The sequence below is a fragment of the Notothenia coriiceps genome, unplaced genomic scaffold (assembly GCF_000735185.1).
Source record: "Notothenia coriiceps isolate Sejong01 unplaced genomic scaffold, NC01 NC01_scaffold00015629, whole genome shotgun sequence".
Classification (NCBI taxonomy): domain Eukaryota; kingdom Metazoa; phylum Chordata; class Actinopteri; order Perciformes; family Nototheniidae; genus Notothenia; species Notothenia coriiceps.
This window is the reverse complement of record NW_011348330.1, coordinates 2,869-18,691: the sequence shown is the minus strand read 5'-3', so window position 1 is coordinate 18,691 and position 15,823 is coordinate 2,869. Positions and strand designations below refer to the sequence as shown.

The following is a 15,823-nucleotide window of genomic DNA, read 5'->3' as shown; positions in this document are numbered from 1 at the left end:
TTTGTTTTGGGAAAGTGTACTTAAGTCTTTTTTGTTTGATTGACACAAGCATCAGTGTTGATGTTTATCAGCAGAGTTTATGATTATATTCAAAAGCCTAATAATATAATAAGAGCTCAAATGGAGACAGTCTCCATTGAGGGCTTGTTACTGTGGGATCGGTCACACACACTTTGTAACGAACAAAGCACATGGAGTCTGATACACAGCTTTTGACCTATTCATCTGGGGAAATACCGGCGATGGTGTGTATAAGTGTTACCGTGGTTATACAGATCAATTATAATTTTCCTGAACAGATTTCGCAATATGTTAATGTCTAAGTGGTTTAGCTTTTTAAATCCTAATTAAATCACTGCTATCATAAATGAGTGTAATCGGTCCTTTTACTTTCACACCTGAAATGACCCGCACAAATCTGCCAGTGAACAGGTGTGTGAAGCATAGACCATATATAATATAAAGTGAACGCACCATTAGGCCCTCAACTCTGTCTTGTCATCTTGTCATTGTATTGTCAAGCATTTCATAACTGCATAATTAGGGGGCGTTCCTTGGTATTTGTATATGGGAATCCAGTGATGCCTCTTCCAGGAACATTGCATGTAGTTGACCTGAGAACCCCCCCCGACCAGTAGTGTGAACTGGCTTACTCAGCACTAAGACCCTCCCCCTATAACCAGAGGAGGACTGGAGAGTCTTTAAGTGAATGAGCAGAGGGTGGGGGGGAGAGGATAGCTGCATAAATTAAAGACAGGCATTTTGCCAAAGATCACTGCAATGTTTATGTTTACGTTCATGAATGCAGATTTCCAACGTGTTATTTGTGCACTAAGCTGCGTGATAAAGCAAGACACACAGTAACAATTTCAACTGCCTTGTAGCCCTGTTTTACAAAGAACTAAAACTGAGGTATATTTTGTTGAAGTGGAGATCTGTGTTTTCCATTCTCAAATGAGAGGGATCAGTAATGTGAGCAACAGGTGTGGAACACATTAAGAAGAGGAGAGGAACGTATACTTCAGAAAGGATCAAACAATAAAGATGAATTCATATATCATCTACTGAAGTCATATCAAATGATAGAATAATATATATCAGATCAAATATGTTAAGTGTTCAAACTCATGATTATGTTATCCATTTGTCTGTGAACGTAGTTCCGGAGGTGTCTGTAATGTTGTCTCATGCTCAGTTTCAATGTCTCATATTTGCCTTATAAAGTCGTTGGTTTGTTGTCAAGTCAATTCTAGTAAATAACAGTTTTTCTTTCATTAGAAATGCACATGTGTCACAGTCTGTAAAATGCTGGTTTTAATGAAGCTCTGATGTTTTTGTTAATTCCTGCAGAGCAACAACCAACAACAAGGTGAAGGAGACGGTGGCTCTGGAGCTCAGCTTCGTCAACTCCAACCTGCAGCTGCTGAAAGAGGAGCTGGAGGAGCTCAACAGCAACATGGAGGTCTACCAGACAGACAGGTACACACATGCACACAACAAACAATGGCCTATTATAAACCATGACCCTTTTCTTATGATTTGCCCAATGAATTCCAGGTCAGTCTTATTAGTCTAATGAGAAATATAATTGGAGAAAACAAGCATCCATTACAGTACATGTTCGTATTCACAGGGTGCGCTGTGTGTCTCTGCTTTATGTGTTTGTGAGTACCAAGGCTGTTGTAGGCTGTGGGATTATATTTGGGAGACGAACCATGTCTGGTTCTATATTTTTCAGAGGACAGTTTGCGGGTTAAGGTTTAGATTTTTAGGTTCCGTCAGGAATACTCATCTCTGCAAGGATGACAGGAAGCCAAGGGCCTGTTAGGACATTTGTAGTTTGTTTTTCAAAAGGGGGATTTTTTTTAAAACAAGCTCCAGTAGTCTATGAATATTTTTTAATGCACTGCGTTTAAAAAAAAGTAACATTTTTGAATACATCTAATTTCATTGTGAATTAAAAATGGTTGGTATGTCCACCACCCTGCAGGTAGGGGTAGAGGGGGATGTGTGTGTGTGTGTGTGCGTGCGTGCGTGCGTGCGTGCGTGCCAAGGTTTTTCCCTCTGCAGCCTGGGTTCATGGAAAGGATAAATCCCCTGATTAGAGCGTCATTAAAGGCCCCATGGAGTGCGTACGTGTTTCAGTTCTTTGAATGGGAGGCTGGGGGGTGGGGGTGTCAGGGCCACAAGGGTTAATACTTGGCTTTAGCCGGTGGGGCTTGAAGACTAGCAGATGGCATTGTTGACTTGACTGTGCTATATCCTGCTCCATGTTTACATGATGGTGTGTACTAGTAGTGTAACCTGGGAAAGATTACACACACAGATGATGTTATTATTTCTGTTCACAGTGAGGCTGTCAACGTTCCCATGATCCCACTCGGTTTGAAAGAAACCAAAGAGGTGGATTTCACAGTTTGTATCCAGGTGAACATGACGTTACATTATACATCCTTTTGGTTTAATCTCAAGTATCAAAACTAATGGGCTTTTTTTCATGTTGAATATTTGTTGAAAGATTAGCGAGAGGCACCAAAAGCTCAGTCAAGTCTGCTGCAATCATTTTAATATTAGAGTTCCCTCAGCTGTTGAACTCATTTTCCTCAAATGACCGTGTGTCTCCCCTAACAGGACTTCATCTGTGAGCACTACGGAGAGGACAGCTCCCTCTACGCCAAGGAGATCAAAGAGCTAATGGATCTCAGACAGGTTAATAAATGAAAAGAAATATAAAGTGTGTTTTTCATTAAATGATGTTGTACCATTGCATTTTGAAAGGAATGAAATGTACTTATTGCAAACTTGCATTCTCTTTAATAGTATGACATTTTGAGTTATTTGTATATCTGATGTTGTTTGTGCCAGGCCATGCGAACACCCAGTCGTAACCAGGCCGGTCTGGAGCTGCTGATGGAGTACTACAACCAGCTCTACTACCTGGACCAGCGCTTCTTCCCTCTGCACAGGACCCTGGGTGCACACTTCCACTGGTAGGACATGAACACTTCCTCATGTGAAATCCTGGAGGTCATTGAATCCTTAAAAAAATAAAAGACAAAAACACATTTAAGAATCGTAGTCATCTGTGTGTAAGCAGACAACTTAATAATGTGCTAATTAGCTGAATTAAAAAGACAAATGTTGGCCATAAATAATCATAGTGAAGTATGCTCTAAGTATTGTATGCCATAAAATGTCTTACATTTTCATAAATAGTCATACAAATATCTTTTTGAAAATATTTTTCTCAGTCATTGTATTGTTTGCCATAAGATAACCTAATAAAGCTATAGAACAAGCTGGTTGGCTGATGGCTATCTATCTAACAAGCTGTCAGTAGCAAACAGTAGCCATCAGTCTAGCTAGCGAAACGCTGGCTGTTGTTTTTCAAGCTAAATAACGTTACTTATCTAAGTAGTTAGCTAGCATATGTTAGATACCCTCCTTACAAGCTAGCTAGCGAATGTTGGCTATCTGGCTAGCTGTCGCCAAATTGGTGGTGCTAGTAGAATGATTATTTAATACCCTTTGGTTAAACTTGTCTTTTAAGCCAAACGGCGTAGAATATTATTAATAATAATAAAGCATGTTGTAGAAAAAAATCAAAGTTAATATAATAAACTTAGAGCATATAATGCAATAAAAATCTCATGTTTGGTAATGTATAGTATGTTTTGATATGTAAATGTTTTCCCTTCTTCTCCATCTCTTAGGTACGACTCCCTGACAGGCGTCCCGTCATGTCAGCGTACGCTGGCGTTTGAAAAAGGAAGTGTGCTGTTCAACCTCGGGGCCCTGTTCACACAGATCGGGGCCCGGCAGGACCGCTCGGCCACAGTCGGCATCGACCGAGCTGTAGACGCCTTTCAGAGAGCTGCAGGTGGGGAGACAGCACGTTGGAGCACTAATTGTTTTCCACATCATTTCATCTATCCATTATTTTATTCAGAAATAGGAGTAATCCCCACTGTGTGCCATGTGAATGTATAGTGTGCTAAAAAAGGTTATGGTTTAGTATGCCATACATGTCATGGTCATGAATAAAGTCATAGTGTACTTATAAAGCCTAGGAAGTCTTTGGTATGTTTGCCTGATAAATACATTCTGCATATCTGTGTCCTTTTTCTCAGGAGCTTTTAATTACCTTAAAGAGAATTTCTCCAACGCTCCCAGTCTGGACATGAGCTGTCCGTCGCTGTGCATGCTGGTCCGTCTGATGGTTGCCCAGGTGCAGGAGTGTGTGTTTGAGCGTGTCACACTCACCACTGAGGACACACACTTCACTTCACAACTCCACCTGGCTCAAGAGGCAGCACGGGTGAGTGCACACGACTCTGGTTGTGTTGTAACTGTCACCATCCTGTGATCCTCACACTGTGTGTGTGCACGTGTGTCCTGCAGGTGTCAGACGTCTACCTGTTGGTGCTGCAGACCATGGCGCAGCCCCTGATGAAGGACTACGTGCCGTTCTCTTGGGCGTCCATGGTTCAGGTCAAATCTGAACACTTCCGTGCCGTCTCACACTACTACGCTGCTGTGGCACTCTGTGATCACACATGTAAGTCACACCAAAGCACAGATATGTTGCCTCTACTGTGAGTGTGTGGGAGAGAAGATCTTTGGGATCCTAGGGTTACACACTACAGGAAAGCATGATAGGACCCCTTTTAATAAATAGTCAAACCTCTGCAATGTGAATGAGACAAAGTACCTTTACAAATAGTGCGGTATGTTTTAGGATTCAGTCCTCAAGTTATCCTTACCAAAAACGTTCTTACTGTATCTACTCACGTTACCTTGAAATGACTTTCATGATGTTCTTCAGTGTCCGCTGAGGAGGAAGAGGGTGATGAGGAAGCTGAGAAGGCTTTCCTCCAGTTCTACGTCAACGTTCCTGCGGGGCCACCACTCAGCCAGGTTCTACGAGACCCTGAAAAAAGAAGAAAGCTTGGTGAGTTCATGGAATAGGTTTATATTTACACCAGACATACGGACATGCCAAATGTGATTGGGTCAGACAGGGAAATATTAATACTCATATTACGTGTGTAAAGTCCAAATAGTTGGGCTAATTTTATTTTGGTGGTTGGGCAATGTTGTTTGTTTAAACTGACAGCCAATCAGTACCTTTTGACTAGATTTCCAATCTAGGTAGTATTCACACATTTTAAAGGGGACAGATCATGCCGGTTTTAAGGTTCATATTTGGGTTTTGGGTTTCTACTATGACTCATATGTACATGTTCTAACACTCAAAAGACATTATTCTTCTCATACTGTCTCTCTATATTCGGCCTCCGTCCAAAACACTTAATTTTAGCACTGGTGTTTGAAGCTCATAAGTTGAAAAGCCCAGACTGCTCTGTTTGGCTTATGAGGTACTCAGATGGGACGGGACGGGTTGTATATTCTAAGGAAATTGCATTTTACATAGAAAGGGAGAGCAATGTTATATTATATATTATATCTTATTTCACATTTTACGGGTTGGTAGGCATTTAAGAAACACACATTTAAAGTCCTGAACACTGAACATGTTGATCACGATATGTCCCCTTTAACATAATGCGTGATTCTATGCATGCAGGTAAAGCTCACCTGCGGCGGGCGGTGATCCGACACGAGGAGGCCATGCGTGTCCACAGTCTGTGCAAGATCCTGAGAAAGATGGACATCCTGCAGGACGTGCTGTCCCTCACACACAAACGCTCGCTGGACAAGTACTCGGAGCTGGACAGAGAGGACGACTTCGATGAAACCGCAGAGGCTCCAGAGATACAGTGTAAGTATCTGAGATGAAATCACAGTATTATAAAACCACAGTATGATTCATACCAGGAAGTGATTGAGGCTTCTTCTTTTGACAGCTCAAACCAATCAGAAACCAGAAATCACTCCGACCAACTTCTCTACAGTCCAAGTTACTGATATCTTCCAAAGACTCGTAAGACATAATCATTAGGAAAATTATGTGATTTTAAGAGCTTTTTAAAATCTGCATCCCCTGGTTTCCTGATAACTCCCTCCTGTTCTGCAGGGGCCTCTGTCAGTGTTTTGTGCGCGGGCTCGCTGGGGTCCGGTGCGTGTGATCTGCCTGCAGAAGGGGGAGGGGGGGCTGGGTCTCACGCTCAGAGGAGACTCCCCCGTGCTGGTGGCTGGAGTGGTGCCTGGAGGCTGTGCAGCGGTAAGAAAACTTCACTCACCACAGCTCATGTATTCCATATCCTTTAAACTACAAGGAAGATGGAAACAGTTACCAAAGATACTACAGAAAACTAAAGAAAATGTCTCCTTTCAACCATTTTCTTTCTTTCTTTCTTTCTTTCTTAATCCATGATACGCAGTACAGTTTTATCTCAATTCTCTTCTTTTTCTTTTGCTGGAGAAATGTCTGAGCCGTGCTGCGTTCTCTGCTAAATGCAGTAAACAATATCCTGTGCCAGCAGGAAACTCAATCTCTGTTCTGCAGACATGAAATCCAGCTGGAAATCTGTTTGAACTGAATTAAATTAAATCTGCTCCTGGCTATTTTCGTTTTCTTTCAAAATCTAAAAAGATGAAGACTATATAACCAGCCTCATTACCAATCCAGTAATACATGGGGGGAGGGCAGTTTGGTTTTTGGCATCATTTTGGGCAAACAATTCAAATTGACCTTAGAGCATATTGTACTGTTGAAAGGCTTAAGGAAATGTTCCCTAACAGGAGACGGGATGACGGGTCATTTAAGAGAGAGGGCGTTCCTATTGGCTGTTCTACAAATGTTAAGGATTTTCATTCTTCTCCTAACGTTTGTGTGGCCCAGGAGGCGGGACTAAGGGAAGGAGACTACATCGTAGCCGTGGACGGAGAGGACTGTAAATGGGCCAAACATGGGGAGGTGGTCCACATGCTGAAGAGCTGCAGCGAGCGAGGAGTGGAGCTCAGTGTGGTCACGCTACACTCACACGACACACAGGTAAGAACGTGACAGTGTGTGTGTGTGTGTGTGTTTTGGTGGAGCTGTACCAAATATCTTCTTTTGAGACCGTGTTCATGTTATGTCATCACCCTAAAAAAACCTCCCTGTTTGCAGTTGGAGAGGAGGGCCATCGCGCTGTCCCACGGCAGCGACAAGGAAAACGCTCGGCAGCGAGTGCTGGGCGGAGCCAAGGGCCAGAGCTCCGCCTCCTTGTTGAACTGGAACAGGAAGAAGAAGCGGGAAGGAGGCGGGACCACTAAGAGACTAGGAAGCACTTTCAGTTTGTCGTTCGGAAGCATACGAGACCCCGAAGCCATGTACTGAGACACGACTGCAGAGGAAGCACTCAGGGAGTCACAGCAGGGGGGCACGAGGGATGAAAAAAAAGCACACGGTTAGTCCGGTGAAATTGTCCATGGCTTCTTTTTTTTCTAACACAGTCCAGGAGAGTTTGAACAATCCTGCCCACGGGGGGAATACTATACTCATGTGTGCAGTGCTGTGTACCGCCTTGGAGTTTAAGGCAGCAGAAAACACAAAGAACATTCTAGATGCAGGAGGATGTAAAATCATTTGGAGACAGGACTCTGTTTGAAGACTGCCATGATGCTTCTGATCGGCTCCGTCAAAGAAAAGGGCAGAGATTTGATTGGCAGAATCTGTGATGCACGAAGCACATTCATCATCCGTTTATTTTGCTTCGAGAAAAAACAAAGAATATTTTTGAATATTAACTTCATTTAATTACATTCCCTGTTTTGTCACATCTTGGCTGCAAAATCTTGTGAAAATCAAGAACATTTAGACTGAAAGCTTCTTTACTTACTTTACACAAAACGTTTGTATTTTTACAATAATGTAACTGAATCAAAACTAATTGAGGGAGAAGAAAGTATTATTTTCTCGTGTCTTGTATTACCCTGAAGTGGTCTCTGAAGTTACAGAACGCTGTAGCAACGCCCTGTGTAACCACTGAAGTACTCTGTTCACCCACTGCTATATCACATGGTACTTTACTTTAAAAGTATAAAAGAGTCGTGGGTGTTCTTGGAGGAATGTTTTTTGTTTAGTTGTCATTTTTAGATGATTGAAAGCACTTCAGATCTAATGTTTTGTAGTTTTAGGATTTTTAAATGCACTGTGAAGATTGAATCTGTTAATAATGTAGATCTGACTGTTGAATGCTCACAAAGAGCTTGTGTGGATTGGAAATGAAATGATATTGAGGCTGCAGGAAAGCATGAGGAGTCCACAGTGTGAGTTTTGTATTAAATCTGTTGTGCCCTTAATGTTTTATGCCACTGTAATCTGTTACAGTCCGCCAATATGAGGAACAATACACAAGGATTCTAGTGGAAAATAATGTTATTGTTTATACTTCATTGAGATGATTAGAAATGTGAGAATTGTAGCACATAACTGTCCGGCCCGTCTTAAAAACAAGGCTGGTTTTTTTTCTAATGGCCAATGTGTTTTTGTCTATTTTTGTATAATGTGTGTGCCATGGTGGTCCGTGAGAACAGAAAGCCACAGGGAGCAAACACACGTTGTTTTCACAATTCTTCTGTGATCTGTTAAGTTTTCTGGATTCATGAAAATGAAAGGAAGCAAATAGGATCTTTTTTATTTCATCACGATGGAATTCATTTCTGATTTCAAGAAAAAAAGATGACAAAGTAAAGAGAAAAGCTGGTACGATTTTTTTCTCTTCAGCTTTCTGTGCGAGTAAATGTTTGTCCAGATTTTTGTGAAGATATTTTGATTTGCGTTTTTAACTGAATATCTGGCCATCCCTTAATAACTGCATTTGGGGATTTGCACAGTATTTCTTTCATGTGGAAAACAATAAAAGTGAATGATGAACAACTATTGGCTGCATCCGAGTTAATGAGCTCACTCCACCTTCTTGTGGTGATAAACTAACACAGGATATCATGACTTAAATCTGTACATATTTTAGATTAATTATAATGGTTGGATTATTACATATGGGCAAAATTCATCTCAATTAAGACCAAAAATGGGATTGATATTGCATGTGTTTCACTCCTGAATAGCTCAGATAGAACCCTAAAAAGTGTTTGATTTCACAGCAATACTAACACTCATGTTCTGGAAAATCACCTGACCTTTGTTTAGGGTTATATAACAGTACCTTTTTATTCACTACTGCTGGAGCTCTCCACGTTACTGGCCTCGGTCCAGCTCTAGGGCATGAGCCAGGGTATTTATATACGAGGCATAACACCTGTCCTTTTTTTAGGCAGCATTACCTATGCCAATAATAAACATAATATAACCAAGTCGGATTAATGGCTCACCTAGGGAAGAGCAGATTAGCATTTTAGGATTGTTTTTAAAAAATTAAGGTTGTTGCTGCTTGAAGCCCATTGTGTATTAAAGCACAACTACAATTAAATCTTTTTTTTTTTACAAAAGTACTTTTTAGTGTTGGATTCCTTACAGTAGAAGTGAGCTGACATTTTGAACATATACAGTATAGAACACTTTTGTACCACCTTCATAGTCAACATTACATGGGGCAGTTATCACATTGATTCAGTGTTTGTCCACTAGAGGGCATTGAAACATCAATGGAAGCGGACAAACGCTCAGGCCCTACAGGTCAGTTTAGCCAGAGCAAAATTAAAACAAACATTGTGTTCAGTGTTAATTCCAATATAATGCACTTTCTTGGTAGTTATTAGGCGTGTCAGAATACATTCTTACCTCTGAGCGGAGCTTATGGGTGGAGCTGTTGGTTTTCCTTTCTTGTGGAGATGCAGGAGATTTGCTGCAGCCCGAACATCCTCACTATGGCACATCCAGGCCTGGGACTAACATGAGGCACTACAGCTGGCTGAATCACACTCTACTCTTATGTGGAGGATTGAAGAGAAACAACTTTTACAACCAACAGTAATTGCATCAATTACACACTCCGGTTTAGATCTGGGCACAGAGACATGGCATAGGTTGTACGAGTTGTATTCCCTGATCGCAGCGATTCAATTACTGAAATAATCCACTACAAGGATGCTTATCTTAATCTGGAAGATTCAGTGACAGTTGACAAATCTCTGTCACCCCCCCACTGACACCAGAGACAATGCGTTCACATACATCCAGCAAAAACATCTATAGTGACTGTCAGCTTTACAATAGATGTTAAATCAAATATTTGCTGACATTTGCACATATCGATAGTAATCACTAAAAATCATCACATTAGAGATTTGGGTTTTTGAAGATGATTTATTAAAGCATTTATTTATCATGGAACTGACCAATACCACATTATTCTCCTGTGGTTACTTACACATGGATGCACAATGAAAAAATGTCGGGCAGATGAAATGATAAAATCTCCAACAGAGTTCATGTGAAGCTTCTTTTAGTTGTTTTAAGAAAAAGCACATATCTCTCTGATTTAAAAAGGAACACCAACGGTTCCCGGAGTTCCAACTGCAAGAGAGGGTCTTCAGTCCATCTCTTGGCTTCCCATGGTTTCCCTCGCTGACCCCAGGCCGCTCTGCTCCAGCTCTGCGATCAACAACATGTGTTTGAAGTCTGCAGGGTGGTGGTTAAAGTCCTCCACCAATCGGAACGTCTCCTGCCTATGCGTGCCGTAGAACAGCTGCACCTGATTGGCCAAGCACTGAGCCTGGTGGACGGTCTGTGGAGGGGAAGGAACAGACAGTTTAACATGTAGCCAATATATTATTTAATAAATATAGTGTCTCTATAATAACGCTTTATTTATATAGCACTATTCATACATCACAAGTAACAAATAAACCACAACAAATTCCCCTTAGATCAGATGTTAAGACCTATTCAGATACATGCAGCTTAGCAACAAAATATAACAGTTTAACAGGTTAAGAGGCACATTGAGGTAAAACAATATAAAACCCTATAAAGTAAAGTAAAAATGCACAACAAAAATAAAAGATAGTAATAAAAAGTTCAGAATTCTAATAAAGGTTCAACGATACAAATATTAAAAAGGACCAACTTAAAAAGGAAATGTTGCTATTAAATAAACTGCTAAATAAATAATATGAGTTGAAACCCTTTCAGACCTATAAAATATATAGAACAATATAAAAGTAGGTAAATAATAAAGGCTAAAAGACCATTTAAAAAGTATTTTACAGTATATAGAGTGGACACCTGGACATTACAGCTGAACTTTGGAGTGTTTGTTTGTCTGATTATGAAATAAAAAGGCATGATTGTCAGGAAACTTAGTGGAAGGGTGTAGGAAGAACCTTTTTCATTTTGGAGCAGATCCAAATAAAAAAAGGGCAGATGCATATATTATGTCTCACTTATGAAAACAGCTTTGGCAGATGTCGGCGCTGTTAAACTGCCCTTCTAGTTAAACAAGTAATTCTAAAATCATAAGCATAAATATACTACTAAAAGAGCCAGGACAGTATGTGGGCCATGCACAGTATAGTGTACATTATCTGCAAACAGTCATGAAAACCCTGTAAAAGCAGCAGTAAGCTGCATTGATAAGGGTGCAGCCTGCAGCAGTGAGTGCATACAGGTAAACCTCAGCAGGTGGAGGACTTACTATGAACTTGGGGTCGATCTCAGCGGTCATGAGGACCACGCCCTTCTCCTCCTTCAGGTCGGGGTAGTGGTAGAGGATCAGCTGACTGGGAGCATGCTCACCCATCGTCTGCACACATAAAGAAAATGTAAGCTTACAGTCTTCAGAGTGAGACGAAGAAGACAAATCTTATTTGCAATGGCAAACCATAAAGTAGCTCTGCTGTAATATGGACTTTTCCCAAACTTGTCGTAATCGATAGAGCATTGGACCTAATTTTCCCTTGTCATATATGCAACGACAGTACTCTTTAGAACTCCACTAGACCTTTTAAAAATATTTGTACTTAAATAAAATATAAATACTTTCAAGAGCTGCGTTTGAACTTTTTTTTTATCAGTTTCTGATTTCTACTGTTTTTCCTATTTGAAATATATAAACAGACATGCCTACTTACAAACCCAAATGAGCTCAATGTCTGCAGCAGCATGTGAAGGGGTCTTGTGAGAGGATTACCTGGACGTTGATGAGGGAGGTGAAGTGGAGCTCGTGTCTGGACCACTGACCCAAGAAGAACTCGTATCCCTCCCTCTGAGGCAGAGCGTAGAGGAACTGAGGAGAGGGAGACCACAGGGAGAGAGAAATAAAAGAGGAGGAATGTGAAGCACTGCTTCATAAGTGTCAAGTATAGCAGAAGAATGTCATGCTGTTTCTGAATCTGCATCTTTCCATCAGCATGTTCAGTGGAAGCAGCAGTGATCTTACCATAGGGGAAGCATTTGATCTGCTTTTAATCAAATCGTACAACTGCGTCTGCAAGTAAAAAAAAGACAGGATATTAGGTCATTATATCAAAATGTGTGGAATATTAAAAGAAAAACATTTAAAGAACAAAAATAAATATCTAAATGATAAATAAATAAGAATAAATTGATAAAATGTATCTTAAATCATAAAAAACGAAAAAATCCAAGGGAAAAATCAATAAAGGGAACACAAGTTAAACTCAAATCAATTAAGTTATTGTAAAAAAGTGAAGAAACCTTCCTTTCAAGCATTGAAACAAATACTTATAAAAGATGTAAACGAATGAAACGTCTGGAGACTCTGAAGCATCAGCATGTCCTCTGTGTTCTACTCACCGGGATCACGGCGCTGATTGTGTCCTTGGCGGCGTAATAATTCATCCAGAGCTGAGAGAAGACCACAAAAGATCAAACAAAGAACACGCAGTTCAAAGCGTCACAGGAAACAGAGGGACGTTCTGGGGTAACCCGGAGCGACGCCGACTCACCTCTGAGACCTCCCCCCCCGTCATGTCCCGGATCTTCTCCAGGTCTAGGATGGAGTCCAGCGTCTGCAGAACAACACGTTACACCTTATTTGTACACAGTCAAATCATCATATCTGAATTGTTACTGTTAATTCAAAGACAAAAAATAATCTTACATTATTCCTTTATACGCGCAGCATTAACTAATTATTGTCACTGAATATTTTACCAGATCTTCATTTTAACTTTGATGGTATGTTGTAAGTAACAACAGTATGAGGTAGGGCTGCACGATATTGGAAAAAAATGACATTGCGATTTTTTCCCCCCTGCGATATATATATATTGAGATATGAAAACATACAGGAATTGAAGAAAATACCGTTTCTTTTCAGCAAACCATCCTTTCTTGAACTTTAATGCTATACAATTGGTATTTTTTCTTGGTACTATATTTACCCAGATGAAGGATTTTAGTCACGGACGTCTGGATCTTAAGTTATCAGAGCAACAAGCTGAGCTAGCTCGGTTAGCAGCGCCGAACTGCCCTGGAGAAACACATGAAACTACTTTATTCAGTGTTTTTACCTTTAATCACCGGGTCCGTTTGCTTTGGAGATTTGATTGTGATTGGTGGTTTGCTGTGCATGCAGAGCCTGCATGTCACTCACTCAAGTACCCCTGACATGAGAGCCGTGCAAGTTTCCCTTTTGTAGCAAGCAGCAAAATAATTGTAACATGATTTTTTTTTATCACACGTCCACGCAATGTGAATATCGCGCATGCGCATAACGCGATTATCGTCACGACACGATATATCGTGCAGCCCTAGTAGGAAGTACAACTATTTTCAAAGAAAATATATTTTAATTCCAGCATGTTCCCCACCTTGTTCTTTGTGAAACCTCCTGACTCTCCTTCGCCAGCAGCAATCTTGTCCTTTTTCTCCAACTGCAACAGACAGAACATAAAAGAAACCAAACACACATATTCTATAATTCCTCTCCCTTATGTAAGAGGGTGCACAGGAGTTACGTTTTGTCCAATTTATGAAGACATTTCAACGCACGCCATTACAAATTAACCAGATTATGCAGGGGAAAATAATGTGTTTATATTTCTGAATTCAATTGTAATGCTATTTCAAAACTTCCAGTATATTTTCATGCGGTTTATACCTCATGCTCCATGAGCTTGATGAACTCTGTCTGCTTTGAGTGTCCCAGCACTTCCTTCTTGGCATCACGACGCGTCTCCACTCTGGCTTTGTACTCCTGAGGTTTGGTGCTGAAAACAAGACCGACATCAAATCAGTAAAAATACAAAGTTTCAAAAGGAATACATTTACTTTATGAAACGCAGAAATAATGTACAGCTTTGTCAACCGACTCCACAGTCCCATTACATACCTCATCTAACTCAGAGGTTCCAGCTCGATAAGGCAACTCATTAATAGTTTGGCCTGTTTTGATTTATTAATTACAAGTTGTGTTTGCTGTGGAAGTTTTCATTTTTAGTAAAAATGTGAAATGCCCAAATGTTATTGTTACATATTAATGTAGTGGTGACTGACTTTGTTTTTAACATGCATGTTATTGGCTGTTTAAATGCATTGACATTTATTTTTAAAAACCATGGTACTGTAATTCTAGTCAAAAGGGACAAACCACAAGGGTAGAAAAAGAATGAATGTGATCACTTGATTTTTGTTTGATAATAATGAATCACCTTCAAAAACCTAATAATTTTTTTATTTGTATTAATTTACTACAAGTTACACATCCATCCTCCAATACTCCTATTCATATAAATAGTCTAGTAAGATGTTCGGCATACAATTGACGTTCCAAAAAAGGTTTGTTTATTTAAATTCCTTATATTTTACCCTAAGATTGCTAACCAGCCCATTTGTCCTCTCAACATCACCGTAGACTTCTGGTCAAACACAAACACACTGCCGGTTTAAATTTGCCCCGAATACATAATTAGTCTATCATACTTTCTATTAAGTCTTTAACATTGGTTTATATTGCATTTAAACTCTTCGAGTATCCAACAACTTGTAAAATGACAGTTTTCTAGCGGTGACATGGTGCTGTGCTGCCGCTAGCCGCTGACCTGCGAAGCTTCTGGATCTTGTCCTGGTACTTGTCGAAGAACGGGTTCTCCTCCAGCTGCGGCTCCTTCCGGACCGAGAAGGCCCGGTACTGCAGCGGGACCAGCCCGGGGATCAGCGGCCTGATGCCGGGGACCCTAACCGCTAAAATCCCCCGGTACAAACATGTCATTTGTACCAAGGCCGCCGCCATCTTTACATCTCTCTCTTGCAACATCTAAAGTGCTCCGCCGGGGAGCTGCTTTCAAACATTGGTTCCGCTCAGCGATCTATTTTTACGTTGTGTTGGTAGCATACTGTCCTGTCACGCCACGTTTTAATGATTTATTTATTTATGGGAAAAAAACATAGTACCATCAAATTAAGAGCACTGCTTAGATAAGATAGGATGCCTAATTTATGTGTTAAAGATATTCGACACACTGTGTTGTATATTACAGTAGGCTACCACGTTAGAAATCAGTGAGCTCTTTAGAACAACCTATTCTTTCACAAATGTTTGTAAAGGCAGGCTGCATGGTGCTTGATTGTATACACCTGTGGCAATGGGACTGAATGAATTCAATGATTCAGAGGGGTGTCCCAATACTTTTGTCTATATGGTGTATATTATATAGCATTTGTTCATATCACAATGGAGCATAAAGAAACCCGGAAAAAGCAAGTCTGAAAACTGAAATTCTCTATTACTCAAAATATTATAATATTATAACCTGCTCTCCTCAAGTAAAAAAACATGAGGAGTCGACTCTGGTGAACAGTTGAGATAGACCCAGGGTGGGTCAGCAGGATCCATTTCAAAGGCTGGGGTTGACCCATATCCAGTTTGTGCTGTCTCATTCAGTGGCCTCTTGATATCCAGGGCGATGCTCCTACTCTGACAGTGCCTATGGACGCTTTTGGTATCTT

At 40.5% G+C, this 15,823-nt stretch overlaps 2 protein-coding genes across 2 annotated transcripts; one reads left to right on the top strand and one right to left on the bottom strand.

Annotated features, from left to right (window-relative positions):
• Window positions 1–1,323: 1,323 nt before the first annotated feature.
• rhpn1 (rhophilin, Rho GTPase binding protein 1) lies at window positions 1,324–8,828 on the top strand (the record flags this gene model as incomplete). Its single annotated transcript, XM_010775341.1, has 13 exons — window positions 1,324–1,479; window positions 2,352–2,427; window positions 2,632–2,709; window positions 2,866–2,990; window positions 3,714–3,880; window positions 4,131–4,318; window positions 4,402–4,558; window positions 4,826–4,951; window positions 5,588–5,782; window positions 5,868–5,944; window positions 6,038–6,184; window positions 6,806–6,958; window positions 7,076–8,828. Coding segments are annotated over 13 exons (1,855 nt in total), but the record flags the coding sequence as incomplete, so codon positions are not given.
• A 1,368-nt stretch (window positions 8,829–10,196) lies between these two features.
• On the bottom strand, window positions 10,197–15,159 carry atpaf1 (ATP synthase mitochondrial F1 complex assembly factor 1). The gene is made up of 9 exons (XM_010775340.1): window positions 14,917–15,159; window positions 13,977–14,085; window positions 13,687–13,749; window positions 12,820–12,882; window positions 12,668–12,718; window positions 12,291–12,338; window positions 12,042–12,137; window positions 11,547–11,654; window positions 10,197–10,637 (listed from the first exon to the last, which is right to left on the bottom strand). The coding sequence occupies exons 1-9, from the start codon at window positions 15,129–15,131 to the stop codon at window positions 10,443–10,445; spliced, it is 948 nt and encodes a 315-aa protein (XP_010773642.1). The 5' UTR covers window positions 15,132–15,159; the 3' UTR covers window positions 10,197–10,442.
• Between the last annotated feature and the right edge of the window lie 664 nt (window positions 15,160–15,823).

Coding starts and splice junctions, on each gene's coding strand:
- atpaf1 (XM_010775340.1), bottom strand. CDS start 15,131: ATGTTGCAAGAGAGAGATGTAAAGATGGCGGCGGCCTTGGTACAAATG. Junction 12,883..13,686: donor GAGGTTTCACAAAGAACAAG/GTGGGGAACATG, acceptor GTTGTTCTGCAG/ACGCTGGACTCCATCCTAGA. Junction 10,638..11,546: donor AGATCGACCCCAAGTTCATA/GTAAGTCCTCCA, acceptor TCCCCTCCACAG/ACCGTCCACCAGGCTCAGTG.